Raw genomic sequence first — 13,842 nt, 5'->3', positions numbered from 1 at the left:
GACTGAAAATTCTGTAAAAAAAAATAATTTTTCTTTGTTTCTGTTATAAAATTTGGCAAATTTAGTATTTTTTCTTCATTCTTTTGCATAAATGTGAAAGATGAAGTTACGCCGAGTAAATAGATACCCAACATGTCACCCTTCAAAATTGCACACGCTCGTGGAATGGCGCCAAACTTCGCTACTTAAAAATCCCCATAGACGACGTTGCAGGGTATTGCGGAGTATTGTGGGGTATTGCAGGGTATTGTGGGGTATTGCAGGGTATTTTGGGGCATTGCAGAGTATTTTGGGGCATTGCAGAGTATTTTGGGGCATTGCAGAGTATTTTGGGGCATTGCAGAGTGTGGGGGCATTGCAGAGTGTGGGGGCATTGCAGAGTGTGGGGGCATTGCAGAGTGTGGGGGCATTGCAGAGTGTGGGGGCATTGCAGAGTGTGGGGGCATTGCAGAGTGTGGGGGCATTGCAGAGTGTGGGGGCATTGCAGAGTATGGCTGGTACTGCAGAGTATTGCACAGGGAGGGATCGATGGCTGGATCTGTGACTGCATGTGTCACAGATCCAGCCCGCAGCAGCAGCTGCTGCTGCTTCCGCTCTCTCCCCTCTCCTCTCTCACACTGTACCGTTCGGTACAGAGAGGAGAGGGAGGAACCGGCGTCATCACATGACGCCGGCTTGTTTACTAGTGATCGCTCCGTCATTGGACAGAGCGATCACGTGGTAAACCGCCGCTATCAGCGGCGATTTACCGTGATCCGTGATCAGCCGGGTCCGGAGGACCCGGCGGTCACGGAGACTCCCGTGTGCGCGCCCCACAGGGCGTGCGGGAGCGCGATTCTAGGAGGACGTACATTGACGCCCTCCTAGAGTTAAGCAACCGCCTTGTAGACGTATTTCGTCTATAGGGCGGTTGCTAACTGGTTAACCACCTACGGACCTGCCCACCGTCAATATACATTTCTACTTTGACGTTAAATATTGATAGCTGCCATAACCCCAATATTTTTTTAACCACTTGCCGCCCAGTCACCGTTGTTATACGGAAGCAGGTCGGCACGTTCCCGCAAATCGCCACAGGTGTACGTTGGCTCCTTTTAAGGAGACGTAGCAGGCGGACGTGCGCCGCTGGAGACACGCCTGCTGTACAGGGGGGACCCCATGTGTGTGACCAGTGGCCGTGATGTCCGCCGGCCACCCGCGATTGCAGGAACGAGAGCCAGAATGGGGATCTGTCAATGTAAACAGACAAATTCCCATTCTGAGAGGGGAGGACAGAGAAATCTGCTGTTCCTGGTGATCAGGAACAGCGATTTCTCTCCTCCTCCAGTCAGTCACATCCCCCACAGTTAGAAACACTCCCAGGGAACTCACTTAAAGGGGTTGTAAAGGTAAAAAAAAAATTCCCTAAATAGCTTCCTTTACCTTAGTGCAGTCCTCCTTCACTTACCCCCCTGGTGTGGGGTGTCGTGCTCGCCCCCTCCCTTGAGGGGGGAGGGGGTGAGCAGGAGAGTCAGGATGCCCACTAACACACAGCTCTTTTCTCTATCTGCAAAATAGAGAGCATCCTGATTCTCTTGCTCGCCCCCTCAAGGGAGTGGGCGAGCATGACACCAGGGAGAAAGCCTTGCATTTCTGTGTGGAGTTACAGGCAGAAGAACAGGAAGTGAGGATTTCTCAGAAGAAATAAGGACATTTAAAAGCAAAATGGAAGGATGAGGTAAGTGAAGGAGGACGGCACTAAGGTAAAGGAAGCTATTAAGGATTTTTTTTTTACCTTTACAACACCTTTAACCCCTTGATCGCCCCTAGTGTTACCCCTTCCCTGCCAGTGACATTTATACAGTAATCGGTGGCTATTTTTAGTCAATGGTCCCAAAAAAGTGTCAAAAGTGTCCAATCTGTCTGCCGCAATGTCACAGTACCGCTAGAAATCGTAGATCCCTGCCATTACTAGTAAAAAAAAAATGCCATAACTATATCCCCTATTTTGTAGATGCTAAAACTTATGTGCAAACCAACCAATATACACTTATTGTGATTTTTTTTTTTTACCAAAAATAAGCAGAAAAATACATATTGGCCAAAACTGATGAAGAAATTCGTTTTAATTTTTTTTGGGGGGGATAGTTATTATAGCAAAAAGTTAAAAATATTGTTATTTTTTTCAAAATTGTCGCTTTTTTTACAGTGCAAAAAATAAAAACCACAGAGGTGATCAAATACCACCAAAAGAAAGCTCTATTTCTGCGGAAAAAGGGAAGTCAATTTTGTTTGGGTACAACATCGCACGACCACGCAATTGTCAGTTAAAGCGACACAGTGCTGAATCGCAAAAAAATGGGGAAAATCTAAGTAGTGTTTAAACAGCGGGCGGTTCGCTTTATGATAAAAGTAGTCTCTGCGGCGGATTTGCCGCAAGATCACTTTTATCGGCGGCCGGAGATGTGCTCCCCCTTCCGCTATGCCCCGGTCATCTAGGCGGTTTAAGGAGGGGGTGGGAAGATGTCCATAATGACATAAGGACAAAAGATAAAGGATAGATGCATAACAAAAAAAAACATAACAAAAAAAAAATAACAAAAAAAAACATAAAGGATAGATGCAAATGTTGAAAATTAAAAGGGTACGGGAATCTGTTCGGAGGCAGAGACCTGAACTCTGTCCTGACAAGTGGATTCTCCACTACGACCATATTGACCACATGTTGCTGTAAGTTTTCGCAAGTTCCTGGCCCAGAAATCCATTAGGAAACTTGACCAACCACCTTATTCCCCTGACTTAGCACCCTGCGACTTTTAGCTTTGAAAATTAATCGGTCCTGATGAAGTGAACTGTTTCATGAAACGCGTTGAGGTAATGATGTTCTTCATTGTCTGTGCTACTGGATAAAAATATTATATTACACAGTATATCTTCATGAAGTGTCATATACCAAGAAGGAATTGATCAATCAATCAGGTGTTTACCATTTTTGGTGCATTCTTCTGTTTTTAATCTGTTGTATGTAATAAAGGTCTGATCTTTTATATATATATATATATATATATATAATATATAAATCCCAGGGGCAATGTTTTTTGTACTTATCTGTAAGTGTTGTTGGGATGGAGGCATTTGAACCTGTGTGGTAAGTGTCACCCCTCAGCATATCTCTACGTTTATTGTTTGTAGCTGTTCCTCATAACTGAGGTTCTCCAGCCCCGTTATTAGTTTTGCTGCCCTTTCTCTGGACTCTCTCCAGTACCAGCACATCCTTCCTAAGGATTGGTGACCAGAACTGGATGGCATACTCGAGATGTGGCCATTTGTAATTTGTAAAGTGGTAGAATTATAGCTTTATCTCTTGAGTAAATACCCTTTGTAATGCATGCTAATAGTCTGCTGGCCTTGCTTGCTGCAGCTAGGCATTGCATGCTATTGCAGAGTCTACTAGGACCCCCAGATCCTTTTCCATCCTTGATTCCCCCAGAGGTTCTTCACCTAGCGAGTAACTTTTATTAATTTAGTTCCCAATTGCATTATTTGTGATGTGTTACAATGACGGGTACAGTTTTACTAACACCCAGCTTGGCACAATGTAAAAATGCATATCTCATAACTGATGGACCACTGGTGAAGCTAAAAATCTATTTAGTAGTCAGTGCGATAACCGCAATCTTCTGGGTCCTGTGCTGATAGACTTCCCCTCTGCACACTGACCACAGGGGGGTCTGTCACATACCTGTATGAGGAGCCTGAGATGATAAGGGTGACCTCCCATCTGAGCACCCCTGGAAGTTGGGACAGGGGCTACTAGGACAATGGAAGTGTGCAGGTACCAGAAAGTATCTCTGAACTTGAATAAGGACGTTCACCGGTGTGAATTCTTTGGTGATTATTAAGTTCTCCTTTCTGAATGAAAGATTTCCCGCACTCTGAACATGAACCATTGGCTCTCATAAATGCCCCTTAGCATTGCTTCATAGTAAAAAAAAAAAATGTACCTGGTCTTTGGTCCATGCAGAGGAAATCAAATCTGGTATCAGGGTCTGTGGCTGTCAAAAATGATCCTTCATAGATATTATTATGCCACTGCTGGCAAATTACAATTTGATAGATGTCAAATATGATATGGATCTTATACATGTTCTCCTTAGGATATGTAAAGAGACAGTTTTCCAAGTGACCACCAATGTAATGGGGGGGGGGATTCTTCAAATTGACCCCCAAATTAAGGGACATTCTTCCCACTGATCTCCAATGTAAGGAACATTCTTCCAACTGATCACCAATGTAAGGGACATTCTGCCCACTGACTACCAATGTAAGGGATATTCTGCCCACTGACTACCAATGTAAGGAACATTCTTTTCCCTGATCATCAATGTAAGGAACATTCTTTCCCCTGATCACCAACGTAAGGAACATTCTTCCCACTGATCACCAATGTAAGGGACATTCTGACCACAAATGTAGGGGACATTTTTCCCCACGTACCACCAATGTAAGGAGGCACATTTGCACCCACCAACAATGTAAACAGGGGTTGATCTCCACTTACTACCAATGTATGTCGGTCCTCCTCTACCTACCACTAATATAAGGGGATACACTGAAGACATGACTGACATACTCTCCAAGCAAATGAAGGTGATGAGTTCTGTATCACCGATGAAGATAATGACTGTGAAACTATGGAATTTATCACTGTGACCATGAAGAGGAGAACCAAGATGGCAGCAATGGGAATATTCTGTATGGCATTTGCAGTGGTTCCATGTATTCATAAAATATATTATCTGACACGCATGTCGAGTTGGACTTTCTGGACTCTCCATCAGTGGAAGACTCTCTATGAACTGAGCCCACTCCGATCACCACACCAATGTGAACTGAGGACATTCCAATCACCACACCAATGGATGACTCTCTATGAAATGAGCACATTCCCATTACCAATCATCTAAAATTGTGGTAATTTGTAAAAAGGGACCCAAAAAAGAATATTGTAATGAGTAGATCTTTCTTTTTTTACTTTAGAAAACCAAAATACGAGACTAAAACACAATAATATAACCCACCATAAAGTTGGCATAAAAGAAACAAAGTTTAATAATAATTATTCTTTAGTTGGTCCAATGAAAAGCTATTATTTTCAGTAAAACAAGAGTCCAATTAAAAGTTTGGCCCATTGGATTGCCGTATTTGCCCATGGATTAGCACAGTTTAGTACTATGGTGATGTCCTTGAGTGTGGGACCCAGGCAGCATTGTATGTTTAGAGGACCATATTATTATACTTCCCCCAGACCTACATCCACCACATCACACCCGAAGAACACCATTATACTTTTGCAATGTTCCCAAATACACTGATTTGACCATAAAAAGAATATTAGGCTTTGTGAATATTCTGGTGTACAATAAGTGATATTCTTTAACCGAAACATGTTTCACTTTCTAAATACAAGGTAGGACACACACATTCTCTTGGTGGTCACTCTTGCCCGATTCTCCATCTGAATGTAAAAAAGGTTCTTGGTCTACGTGAATTTTCTGATGTCGGTCAAGGCCACTTTTCTGGGTGAAACTTTTCCCGCACTCTGAACATGAATAAGGACGCTCACCTGTGTGACTTCTCTGGTGTACATGAAGGTGTTCTTTATGAATAAAACCTTTCCCACACTCTGAACATGAATAAGGACGCTCACATGTGTGACTTCTCTGGTGTACATGAAGGTGTTCTTTTTGAATAAAACCTTTCCCACACTCTGAGCATGAAAAAGGACGCTCACCCGTGTGTATTCTCTGGTGTATAAGAAGGCTTCCTTTTTCTTTGAAACACTTTCCGCACTCTGGACATGAATAGGGATGCTCACTGGTGTGAATTCTCAGGTGTCGAGAAAGTATTTCCTTCTGCATAAAACATTTCCCACACTCTGAACATGCGTAGGGACGCTCACCCGTATGAATTCTTTGGTGATTAACAAGGCTTGCTTTCTGAATGAAACCTTTCCCACAATCTGAACACGAGAAAGGACGCTCACCGGTATGAATTCTCTGGTGTTTAAGAAGGTTTCCTTTGTCACTAAAACATTTACCGCAGTCAGAACAAGGAAAAGGACGTTCTCCTGTGTGAACTCTCTCATGAATAATAAAGTTGCTTTTCTGATGGAAACATTTCCCACACTCCGGACATGTGTAAGTCTTATAACGTTTCTGTTGTGTAGGAGGCTCTCCAGTTTCTTTCGAAGATTTCCCAGACATTGTACGTGACAAGGAGAGCTTACCTTCATGGTTTAAAGAAGATTCCTCAGGATTAGATAGATCTGTTGCTGGATCTGTACTGTGAGATTCAATAATAATAGTATGTGGATCATCAGAAGATTCCTCAGGATCAGAGAAATCCCAGGATCTCTCCATTTGATAAGTTTTATGATGTATTATTTGTGTAATGCGTTTTACTCCGGGAGAACATTGTGATGTGGTTTTATATTCTGAAGGTATATTTTTCGAGACGTAGTGTCCACCTGTAGGAAATCAATGGTCAAATGTTATTAGAATTCTTCATTGCTTTGATTCAGATATCATATACAGTATGTTGGTCTAACACTCTACAGTATCTCACAGCTCTGGCATGGAACTGGGTGCAATCATAACACAAAATATCAATACAAACCAGATAAAGGATAAAATATACAACAACCACACTAGGTAGGTGTTGTAAAGGTTTGTTTTTTATTTTCTAAATTGGTTCCTTTAAGCTAGTGCATTGTTGGTTCACTTACCTTTTTCTTCGACTTCCCTACTAAATGTTTTTTTTCTTTGTCTGAATCTCTCACTTCCCCCATCATCTGAGCCGTTCTGGCTGGGGGTTAGTCAGCGTGCTCGCCCCCTCCCTTGGGACTACATCCCTGCGGGGAGACACTGTAAACAGCGTCTCACCGCAAGGATGTAGTCCCAAGGGAGAGGCGAGCACGCTGACTAACCCCCAACCAGAACGGCTCAGATGATGGGGCAAGCTTACTGAGGAGAAACAGGAAGTAAGAAATTCAGACAAAGAAAAAAAACATTTAGAAGGGAAATCGAAGGAAAATGTAAGTGAACCAACAATGCACTAGCTCAGGGGTGTCAAACTCAATTTCATTGTGGGCCGCATCAGCATTATGATTGTCCTCAAAAGGGACGGTTGGATCTGTAAGATTAGATGTCCAGCGCATCCCCCTCCCCTTACATTAGATGTCAAGAGCCACCCCACCATCAGAAGTTTAGTCCCCTACTCTCCCTTACATCGTAGTGCATCCCCTTTCCTTATGCTGCTGCTGGGAAGAAGCTGGATGCATTGCTTGAAAGCAGAAAGTAGGGGTCTGGAGGAGGACCAGAGGAGCGCTGTATCTCTCCAGCAGGAGAGGTGCGAGGGCCACATGAAAGGTGTGTTTGACACCTGTGCACTAGCTTAAAGGAACCTATTTAGAAAATAAAAAACAAACCTTTACAGCCCCTTTAATGACATTGTTAGAGTGAGAAAGGAGATGGACCTTCCTCCACCTCATTTCTTGGAAACAAGAAACACTGGATTTACTGAAGACTGGGGTGGACCTCACCTTTCATATGGTATGCAATAGTGATGGACAATTTACTAGATGCCATTTTCAAAGGGTGGCCCATAATATTAAGTGTATGTAATGCTACAGGTAACTGTAAAGCCCTGTACACACGATAGGTTAACCAGAGGACAACGGTCTGAAGGAGGCCTCTAACACACGACCGGACAGTCTGCTGAAAACGGTCCGCCGGACCGTTTTCAGCGGACATGTCCGGTCGGAGATTTCTGTCTGATGGTTGTACACACCATCAGACAGAAATGAGAGACAATCCGCGCGGACAGACAGCACAGTGATGTGTCTGCGCCGTCGCGGCGACGCTGAAAGGTCAATGCTTCCACGCATGCGTCAAAGTCATTTGACGCATGCGAAGGATGGCGGCCGGTCGGACATGTACGGTGAGTCTGTACAGACGACCGAACATGTCCGACGGACAGGATTCCAGCGGGCATGTTTCTTAGCATGCCAAGGAACATTTGTACGCTCGAAAACGGTCGGGTGGACAAATGTCCGCTGGAAACCTGTCTGCTCGGCTGTACAGACGACCGAACATGTCTGCTGAAACTGGTCCGCGGACCAGTTTCAGCAGACATGTTCGGTCGTGTGTACGGGGCCTTAGGTTAACCGATGAAGCTGACTGATGGTCCGTCACGCCTACACACCATTGGTTAAATAACTGATCGTGTCAGAACGTGGTGACGTAAAACACGACGACGTGCTGAAAAAAACGAAGTTCAATGCTTCCAAGCAGGCGTCGACTTGATTCTGAGCATGCATGGATTTTTAACCGATGGTCGTGCCTACTAACGATCGGTTTTCCATTGGTTAATTGAGCAAGTTGGCTTTTTTTTAACCTATGGTTAAATAACCTATGGGGCCCACACACGATGGGTTTTGATCGATGAAAACGGTCCTTCAGACCGTTGTCCTCTGGTTAACCTATCGTGTGTACGAGGCCTAAGAGGCTGTTGATATAATATAGGAGGTCATCTGTACAGTATCTCCTCCTCATTTGTTGGGAACATTACGTTATATTGAGGAATGGAGATGGACCTTTCATATGGTGTACAGTATCTCCTCCTCATTTGTTGGGAACATGACGTTATTTTGAGGAATGGAGATGGACCTTTCATATGGTGTACAGTATCTCCTCCTCATTTGTTGGGAACATGACGTTATATTGAGGAATGGAGATGGACCTTTCATATGGTGTACAGTATCTCCTCCTTGTAATTATTTAAATACATACTTAATACTCATAGAAGAAAGATAAACTGTGAACTTTTTCTGCATTTCAGTCATTTTTACTAACTTGTGTCGATACAAAGTGAAGATTTCGCTTGTTCACTTTTCATAATCATCTCCCGCTCCTCCATAGACTGCTGATCTCCACTCACCAACCTCTCTTCTTCTTCCTCTTTTACCTCAACTTTGATGTCTTTTAGTTCTTCATCCTGAACCCCAAAACGATAAGATTGATAAAACTGTCAATAATAAATATATATAAGAATGTTTTCTCATAGTTTAAGTTCTATTGACAAATCCTCTTTACCTGAGAGATGCTGGGATCTTCCTGTGTGAAATCCTGGGAATACGGAGGATAGACATTCTCCATAGAATGCTGTTCTCCACCAATGATCATCTTTTCTTCCTCTTCAATTTCAACTTTGATGTATTTCAGCTCTTCCCTCTAAATCCCAAAGAAGATAGAGTAGAGATTTTTAGAAAAAGAACAAGATATTATGTAGAAGAATGTCCTCTCATATCGTAGAACACATTTTTAGGTCTATGTGGTCATTCCCACCTACCTGATGATGGTGGGGGATGGTGTGACCTTCCTGTGTGGAATCCCGGGAATACAGAGGATGGGGACATCTCTCTGGTGGGTTCCCATTATTGGATCCATCTGTAGGAAACACACACACTGACTGAATACATTGTTTCTATGTGTTTATCAGATGATGGGGGATCTAGGTGGGGCCTCCGTACTGCTCTCTTCTTTACAATAAAGTCTCCTCTTACCCGGTGATGTGTCGATATAAAGTGAAGATTCCGCCTGTTCACTTTTCATAATCATCTCCTGCTTGTCCATAGACTGCTGATCTCCACTCACCATCGTCTCTTCTTCTTCCTCTTTTACCTCAACTTTGATGTCTTTCAGTTCTTCATCCTGAACCCCAAAATGATAGGATTGCTAGAACAAGAGATTATGTAGAAGAATGTCCTCTCATAGCGTAGAACACATTTTTAGGTCTATGTGGTCATTCCCACCTACCTGATGATGGTGGGGGATGGTGTGACCTTCCTGTGTGGAATCCCGGGAATACAGAGGACGGGGACATCTCTCTGGTGGGTTCCCATTACTGGATCCATCTGTAGGAAACACACACACTGACTGAATACATTGCTTCTATGTGTTTATCAGATGATGGGGGATCTAGGTGGAGCCTCTGTACTGCTCTCTCCTTTACAATAAAGTCTCCTCTTACCCGGTGATGTGAGGGGCGGCTGATTGTCCATCATGACGTCCTTGTAGAGATCCTTGTGTCCTTCTAAATTCTTCCACTCCTCCATGGAGAAATAGACAGTGACATCCTGACACCTTATAGGAACCTGACACACACAATGATACAGTCACCATCCAGACACATCCCTTGTCTGTTACTGGATAATGTCCCAGAATTCCCGGCACCGCTCACCTCTCCTGTCACCAGATCAATGATTCTGTTGGCGATTTCTAGAATCTTCTTGGCACTGGTTACCTCTGTTTTTAGGCAGTGAGGTGGAGGCACTGTGATGGGTGATGTCCTGTGAAGGCGGCTGCTGGGTGTTAATGGATATCCAGATGTTTTCTTTACTACTTTATAATCCTGATTAAAGAGAGAAAATAACAATTATTACTACAGACTTCCCAGAATCCTCCTCACCTCTACGCTCAGGTCTGTGTTTTATTAATAGAGATAAGAGTGATGTCATGTGACCTCCCAGAATTCTCCTCGCCTCCTCCTGATCTATACAGGACTCTCCTCTCTGGAGACGAATAAGAAACTGAGAATTATCTGGACTGTACTGGGATTAATAATGTCTGCAGTAGGGATGCGCTTAAGGTTTCGATCTGAACACAAGTTTGGACTGAACATGATTGTCTTTTCCTCACTCGCGTCCGACAGACGCGAGTAGAAGAGAGCCGATTGGCTGCTCTCCTGACAGGGGGGTCTGTATTGATATCAAAGGGTGGAAGAGGGCGCTGGTAATGATGATACCAATGATTGGATACCTCTCAGTGGGAGGATTACAATGGTATAGATAAAGTATAAATTAAATATATTAAATTAAACACTCCGGTGGACAAATAAATCATACAAATATATTAAATCTCTACCGTATTAATGCAGTGATTTACCAAACAAAGGTGAGTAAATATATGTAGCAACTGAGTGATAGAAAATATGTCCAATGAACAAAACCAAACAATGGTGTGTCTCTTGAGTGACATCTCAAAAAATTGCATCAAGTGAAAAAACACAGTCCATAGGTGATTGCCTTCGCAGGTGAATTTAATCCAAAATCATGCAAAAGAGTCTTAGGCTGGGTTCACACTACTACACTACTTTCATCCTACTTTGCTCTGCTACATCGGTCCTACATTTATCCTACATTGGTCCTACATCCATCCTACTTTCATGAACAGGATACTACTTTGGTCTGACTTCAATGATATTCAATGGGCCTGAAGTAGGATCAATGTAGGACCAAAAGTAGTACAGGGAGCATTTTCAAAGTCGGACCGACTTGTGTAGGACGCTACAAGACGCTCTCATAGGGAAACATTGAACACAGAGCAAAGTAGGATGAAAGTAGTGTAGTAGTGTGAACCCAGCCTGAGTGATACTGCAGCCACCACCATTTACTGAGACTTCACCCGATGTGCTCTTGACAAGGGATATGCTTACCAGATACAATGGGTCGTTAGAGCTGAGCAGGTCTAAGTGCCTGCACACTATTCACCACCGTTCAGACTGCTACGATCATGTGGCCATTGATATCCAGGATTCCATCAACCAAAACAGACAGGAGAAGCTAATAGTGCATTACCATTTATTAAAATTTATAACAATAAAAAGCTGATTGGCCCCTTACTTTTGTGGGTGCCTGCCCGGCACTAGGATTGCATGCGTCTATGACAGGACCTGATTGGACTCGCACCGGTCTCTGTATGCAGACAGTGTATCCGTAGCTGCAGAGTAGGGCCACCAGGATGGCCACTCCGCTGGACCACCAGGGAATGCCAATCTGTGCCCAGGCAGCTGCCAATCAATGCCCAGGCAGCTGCCAATCACTGCACACCCACAATGCCTAACACTGCCAGTGCCACCAGGGATGCCTATCAGTGCCATCCACCAGTGCTGCATATCAGTGCCCAGCAGTGCTGCATATCAGTGCCTCTCCTGAGCTAAAACAGGGGGATACTTTTTAGTATGGGTGAATTAAAGGTTTAGTGTAGTATAAGATTTTGGATAGCTAAATAAATAGTATGGTTTTTATGGTGGTCCAAAGAGAGGGACAACTGAGAAGATAAGAGGAACTTTTTGATCTTGTTGCTCCGTATATGGATGGACAGTTGGATAAATGGTTCTATATTTAGGATGTATCTGGTCTATAAACCAGAGGCTCTGGATGGACAGTTGGATAAATAGTTCTATATTTATGGTTATTACCAAAATATCATGATTTTACCTTATCTGCCTCAAGACCCAGTATTGTCTCTTCGTTATTTTCTACTAAATCACCTTTCTTCTTGAACTTCCTGTCTTTACCCTACATCACTTCCTGTCGTAACCCTACATCACTTCCTGTCTGCACGTTACATCGCTTCCTTCTTTGCGTTCCACGCTTATAAGTGAGATCTCCATCTTGTGGAGAATGTGAGTACTGTAGCCCACATTGTACTTACGTACATCAAAATTGGCTTCAAAGTGTATTTATCCTTTTTGTTGCTTATTTTTATCAAGTACAAACCAATTATTATATAAAAATCCTAAAAAGATATTTTAGTTTTATGTGCTTTAGTACCTATTATACCGTGTAACGTACTTATATTATAAACATTTATCATAGTTTTTTTGTGTATTGTTTTTATTTTTAAGGGGCCTTTCCTTTTTTACTGACCACCAATGTAAGGAGCATTCTTCCCATTGACCACCAATGTAAGAAACATGGGGCCAGATCCTCAAAAGGGATACGACGGCGTATCTACTGATACGTCGTCGTATCCCTGTTTCTATCTATGGAACTGATCCACAGAATCAGTTTCACATAGATAGGCAGAAAATCCGACAGGGACTTACACTGTCGGATCTTAGGATGCAGTACCGCGGCCGCCGCTGGGGGCATTTCTCGTCGGGTATGCAAATTAGCACTTTAGGAGATCCACAAAGCTTTTTCGCTTCGTTTTTTCTCCGTAAGTATTAGTTTGCCGTCGTAAAATTAGGGCTGCTTTTACAAAGTGTAAACTGATTACACCTTGTAAAAGTAGACCCTTCTATCCCGCGTCGCTGTCAATTTTTTTTTTTAAATTTTTTTTTTTACCCGCCGCAACTTTTTTTTTTTTTTTTTTTTACGCCTGTCGCGATTCTCAAAACCCGGCGCAACGTAAATCCGCGCAAAGCACGTCGGGAAAATAACGTCTGGAGCATGCACAGTACGTCCGGCGCGGGAGCGCGCCTAATTTAAATGGGACTCGCCCCATTAGATTAGGAACGCCTTGCGCCGGACAGATTTAAGTTACACCGCTGAAAATTTCTAGGTAAGTGGTTTGTGGATCGGGCACTTAGGTAGAGATTTTGCGGCGGTGTAAATTAAATGGCAAAAGTTAAGTTACGCCGGGTTTTTGTGGATCTGGCCCATGATTCCCACGAATCACCAATGTAAAGCCTCGTTAACACGATCCAACTTCCATCCAATTTTTCCGTGGATTTTTTTCCAGAGGGCGTCCAACATTTTCAGCCAACATTCACAAAACCACGTGGTTTTTCAGCTCCTTACTGCCTCCCTTTGGGCATCTTCTGTTATTGTTGTCTGATGTTTAGCATTAGTTTTGAGCATGCGTGTTTGTACATCGGATTTTAGTTGAACGTAATTGCGTACACGCGATCAGATAAACCAAAGTAACAGATTTATGGCCCAACAATTGGTGAGCATGAACAGCCAACTTTTCTTGTCAGCCAACAATTGTCTGATGGAGCATACACACGGTCGGA

At 43.3% G+C, this 13,842-nt stretch overlaps 1 protein-coding gene and 1 long non-coding RNA gene across 2 annotated transcripts in view; both read right to left on the bottom strand.

The window, feature by feature from the left end:
• Window positions 1-9,895, bottom strand: part of LOC120910535 (zinc finger protein 850-like) — a 29,265-nt gene extending 19,370 nt beyond the window's left edge. The window contains exons 1-4 of the mRNA XM_040322293.1: window positions 9,858-9,895; window positions 9,135-9,272; window positions 8,895-9,036; window positions 5,447-6,508 (exon numbers count right to left, since the gene is read on the bottom strand). Coding sequence (XP_040178227.1) covers window positions 5,447-6,508; window positions 8,895-9,036; window positions 9,135-9,224 — 1,294 coding nt within the window. The 5' untranslated portion in view covers window positions 9,225-9,272; window positions 9,858-9,895. The remainder of the gene's footprint in view (window positions 1-5,446; window positions 6,509-8,894; window positions 9,037-9,134; window positions 9,273-9,857) is intronic.
• A 258-nt stretch (window positions 9,896-10,153) lies between these two features.
• On the bottom strand, window positions 10,154-12,561 carry LOC120910238. The gene is made up of 3 exons (XR_005741442.1): window positions 12,320-12,561; window positions 10,282-10,452; window positions 10,154-10,195 (listed from the first exon to the last, which is right to left on the bottom strand). It is a non-coding gene; the product is annotated as an uncharacterized LOC120910238 (long non-coding RNA).
• Window positions 12,562-13,842: the final 1,281 nt, after the last annotated feature.

This window comes from Rana temporaria, chromosome 8, assembly GCF_905171775.1.
Source record: "Rana temporaria chromosome 8, aRanTem1.1, whole genome shotgun sequence".
Taxonomy (NCBI): Eukaryota; Metazoa; Chordata; class Amphibia; order Anura; family Ranidae; genus Rana; species Rana temporaria.
The sequence above is the reverse complement of the archived record's forward strand: the minus strand, read 5'-3'. Positions and strand labels throughout refer to the sequence as shown.